This window comes from Sipha flava, unplaced genomic scaffold (genome assembly GCF_003268045.1).
Source record: "Sipha flava isolate LNK unplaced genomic scaffold, YSA_version1 247_pilon_pilon, whole genome shotgun sequence".
NCBI classification, from domain to species: domain Eukaryota; kingdom Metazoa; phylum Arthropoda; class Insecta; order Hemiptera; family Aphididae; genus Sipha; species Sipha flava.
This window is the reverse complement of record NW_020272895.1, coordinates 911,638-915,768: the sequence shown is the minus strand read 5'-3', so window position 1 is coordinate 915,768 and position 4,131 is coordinate 911,638. Positions and strand designations below refer to the sequence as shown.

General features: G+C 34.3%; 1 protein-coding gene across 4 annotated transcripts in view; it reads right to left on the bottom strand.

Moving 5' to 3' along the window:
• The window catches only part of LOC112684257 (protein gustavus), a 47,468-nt gene that overhangs the window by 2,100 nt on the left and 41,237 nt on the right, over positions 1–4,131 (bottom strand). For all 4 annotated transcript variants that reach the window (XM_025555679.1, XM_025555676.1, XM_025555677.1 and 1 more), the window contains one exon: positions 1,113–1,405. In XM_025555679.1, coding sequence (XP_025411464.1) covers positions 1,113–1,137 — 25 coding nt within the window. In that variant the 5' untranslated portion in view covers positions 1,138–1,405. The remainder of the gene's footprint in view (positions 1–1,112; positions 1,406–4,131) is intronic.

Sequence of the window (4,131 nt, the reverse complement as noted above, 5' to 3'; positions counted from 1 at the left end):
ACACACACACACACACACACACACACACACACACACACACACACACATCACTATTAAAGACCATATGAGTGGCAACAGGACAAATAGATTTGAAAAATGTAACGGTGACGGCATCGACCATTATACCATGTCCCGACCGGATTTTATTGGTGGGTGGGAGAAGGGCGAAAGGACGATTGTGCGCCATAGACCGCTCCACATCCCTGGGATTTGATAAACGATTTTTTCGTGGAAACATTGAAATTGGTACACAAATTTTTTTAAAACTCGAACAGTAAGTACAATATAATCTGCAACATTATAATTTATGGTAATAAAGGACTACGATATCCGAAAATAATATCCATGTTATATAACACGCCATTCTTTGTATTCGTTGAGCACTAGATTTAGATCACTTCGTTGTATTTCACTATTTAACAATAGACGCGTTTAATTATGTTAATTTAACCAAACTTGAATTTTTCCCACGAATTCCGATATTTTCTATGCAAAGCATGCGATTACGATCGTAGTAGATATAAATATAATATTCTGTATTACATCTAATTTTCGATCAATTGTATAACGATTTCACTGAATGAATATATGTATTAGTACGAGTGACAACATGACAAATGGGCAAAATTAGCAGTCATACCAAAAATAACGTCCATTTATCCTTTTTTTTTTTTTTATTAGATGTATGCAGCAATTAATGTGATGAAAAAAATAAAAATATTTCGAAAAGCTGATAGTAGCTTGTAATTACATCAGCCAGGGACAGACGAGACGGAACAATGGAAACGCTTTTAACGAAAAACGCATCGATCCTACGCCGTTATTGCCACCACTATGTGGCGCGCATGGACAGGCGCAGCGGCGGGTGGAAGGGGGAGAGTTAGTCGTAATCACTACCCCCCCCCCCCTATGACTTGCACAAAACAGAAGGAGAGGAAGTTCTCATATCTACCGCACAGCATACAATACGGCTGAAGTGTTATACATATACAAACATAAATATAGTTCAGTAACATGTTTAGGGATGCTGGTAGTTCTTACGGGGTATGCATTGTTCGTGCACGGCTATCCCTGGTGCAGTTGAGTTGTTCGGTGCGCGCGGTTATACTTACTAGATATTTTCTGGCCCATGTTCATGGCCCGATGGGCTCTGGTCCGTTGTCGGTGTCCTCCCCCGATGCTAACGTACGGCGACGCGGCGTTGCCTTTGTTCAGGTGCGAAAGCACTGATACGGAAGCCTTGTAATTGTGGCGCCTGAGCTCTCTGAGCTCAACGCCCGACGATGTTACGCGACTGCTACCGCCGCTCAGCACAGCAGCGGCTGCTGCCGCGCCTAGATTTCCGCTGGTGCCTACTATTGTGCTGCTCGCACTACCCAGAGCACTGCCACTGGTGCCCTTCAGTCTGTAAAAATATTAGAAAAAACAAACTATTAACAATGTTTTCAATAACATGGCAAAAGTATTTAAAAGAATATTCAAATTTTTTTTTCTTTCAATTTTGGTTTTACTTTGCCATTGCCGAAAAAGGAAAATTTGGCGTTAATACATTATAACTATAAGTAAGATGTTTTAGAGAAGGAAAATTGCATTAAACCTTTTCGTGAGATTAGGTTGCATTATTAATCTAATACAATCAATAAATTCTAGACGAAGAAGTTTTCTTCGATTTGGGGTATAGATAATTCGTAAGATAAAATCAAAGTTCAAAAATGTTTTTTTTTTATATATATATATATCCGAAAAATATAGATGAAACATATATTACTTCACTATTACAATGTATTACAATTATAAATCATTTAATCTTAAATCAATAATTAAGAAACTTTCTTGTAGATTAACAGTCAAACACTTTGATCACAGAAAAATCAACACATTAAATGCATGGCTCAAAAACAAAGTCCTAGTCTTCGAGTTTAGGATTTACCGACAAATCAACTAATATTAATATCATCATTTAAATCTGAGATCATTTTTGTTTTGAGAGTTTTAAAGCCAGTTTTATTGCATTATGATTTTCTTATAAAATTAGTATTGGCAATACACTTAAAAATTATGTGTACACATTGCGTTTGTTTTTTACAATATATACGTTTTAAAAACTGTTTTTTACCAACAACATCGATTAACGGTAATATAAAAATTGTATTGGCGGGTAAGAACTTTTAACGTTAACCATGATATAGTTAACAACGATATCACGATACTTATATAATTAGCATATCGATGTATTTATGGGGTATAATGAAACAAAATTTAAATATAATTATAAAAAGGTATTAAAAGGAAATTACACCATCAAATGATTTTACACATAGTTAAGTAACTTAATGATTATCAATCTCAATATTTACAGCATTTAAAAAAATATACATGATGCAATTTTATATTAGTTGTCACGCCTTTTAGTATTATATTATTTCTTGAGAGTGTTTCATAGTAGGTATCAAATCGGTTCCAAATACAAAGAGAACATTTAAGAAAATTGTGTTTTTAGTAATAGTAATCATATTTTTTACATTAATGTTATCAACATACGAGGGAGGAAGGAACCATAACTATAATATTTTAATAATGCTTCAAATTATACAATAATTTCTGAGTGAAATAAGATTTCAATGTCCGACGAATCAATGTTCCAGGCATTTTGCGACATCTAAAAACGTAATAATACATAGGTGCACACCATTGAGGTATAACAAATGGACCAACAATTATTTCGTGAAAATGAACATTGTTTCGGCGACAATGGGAAAAGGAATACTAAAAACTGGTTGTGTAACGAAGTTTCTTGTTCGTTCAGACTTGAGAATTTCAGCACACCAGTGGTTGAACATTATTAGTGATAGTCTATTACTAGTTGATAACACTACTGTAAGGAATAACGTTAACGTACACGTTCAATAAAAATATATTATTATTTTAATATTAGATCGATATGTCTACCATAATAACTATACTTATTGTGTTGTAAGCTTTGACGTTCCATGTATACAAACAGCTAATAAAATTATTATTATGAAAAAACACAACAGTTTCAAAGTCAAGGTCTAATATTCACAGATTGGATACGCGGCGAAAATAAATCGATTTCACACGCTCCCCCAGCAAGGTCGAATAGAAAATATCAAGTGATAAAGACATATTCATTACAAAAATAAAAAGATTGTTGTAATCATAAGAATATAATTATTTCTTAGGGAGTGCGGACACCAAGGGTTTAAAATCAAAAATAAATCTACAGATCTAACAAATCATATTTTTCTTCTAAACGATTAAGTGTCAGTACAATTTATAAAAAGAAAATAGGAATTAAGTCGTGTGTGCTCAGCGTTGTGCACTAACTTGTACTAACGATTACACCGTCGTTTGACCTGATTATTTATTGAGATAACATTGAAAGTGCTAATTCGCTTATTGGTCATATAACTCAGAGAAATAAAAATAATAATTGGTCAGCATAACATTGTTTTAAACTTCAAATAGTACGTGAAAATTTACAGCATGTCCACCGAGGACACATCCTTGAATACTCTGGAGGACATACAAATATTTAAACTCTCAGCACATGTATATACAATAGTGTTTAACCATTAGTATATAATCAACAAAATTGACTCACACTTGAAAAATGAAATTAAAGGGGCACCCACCACCTGTACGTGCACGCATAATCCGTCAAATTTTTGGTGTCCTCCGACACGTGCCGAGGCCATTGGCGGTATGCAGTAGGCAATAAACTGCTCAATAATAATATACTATGTTAAAAGCAGACCAAAACTTTCCATTTCGAAAACGATTGTCTAATTGTCTACCGTCTGTAGTTTCTCCTACCAATATGAGCGCGCGTAGTCTGTAAAAAGAGAAATAGCTAGGAATGTATTGACATCGTTTTACGGGAGTATGCACGTTTAGAAGGTATTATAAAACTGAAAAAAAAAACCATCTGAGGTAACAAACTTCACGTCGTCAAGGACAGAACAAGACAATTTACGAGTGCATCAGTGTACTCATAATATTCGGAAACAAATTATGATATTAATATTTTTTTTTTTGCTGTCATGTAAAAAATGCACGGAGTACACACACACACACACACACACACACACACACACACACACACACACA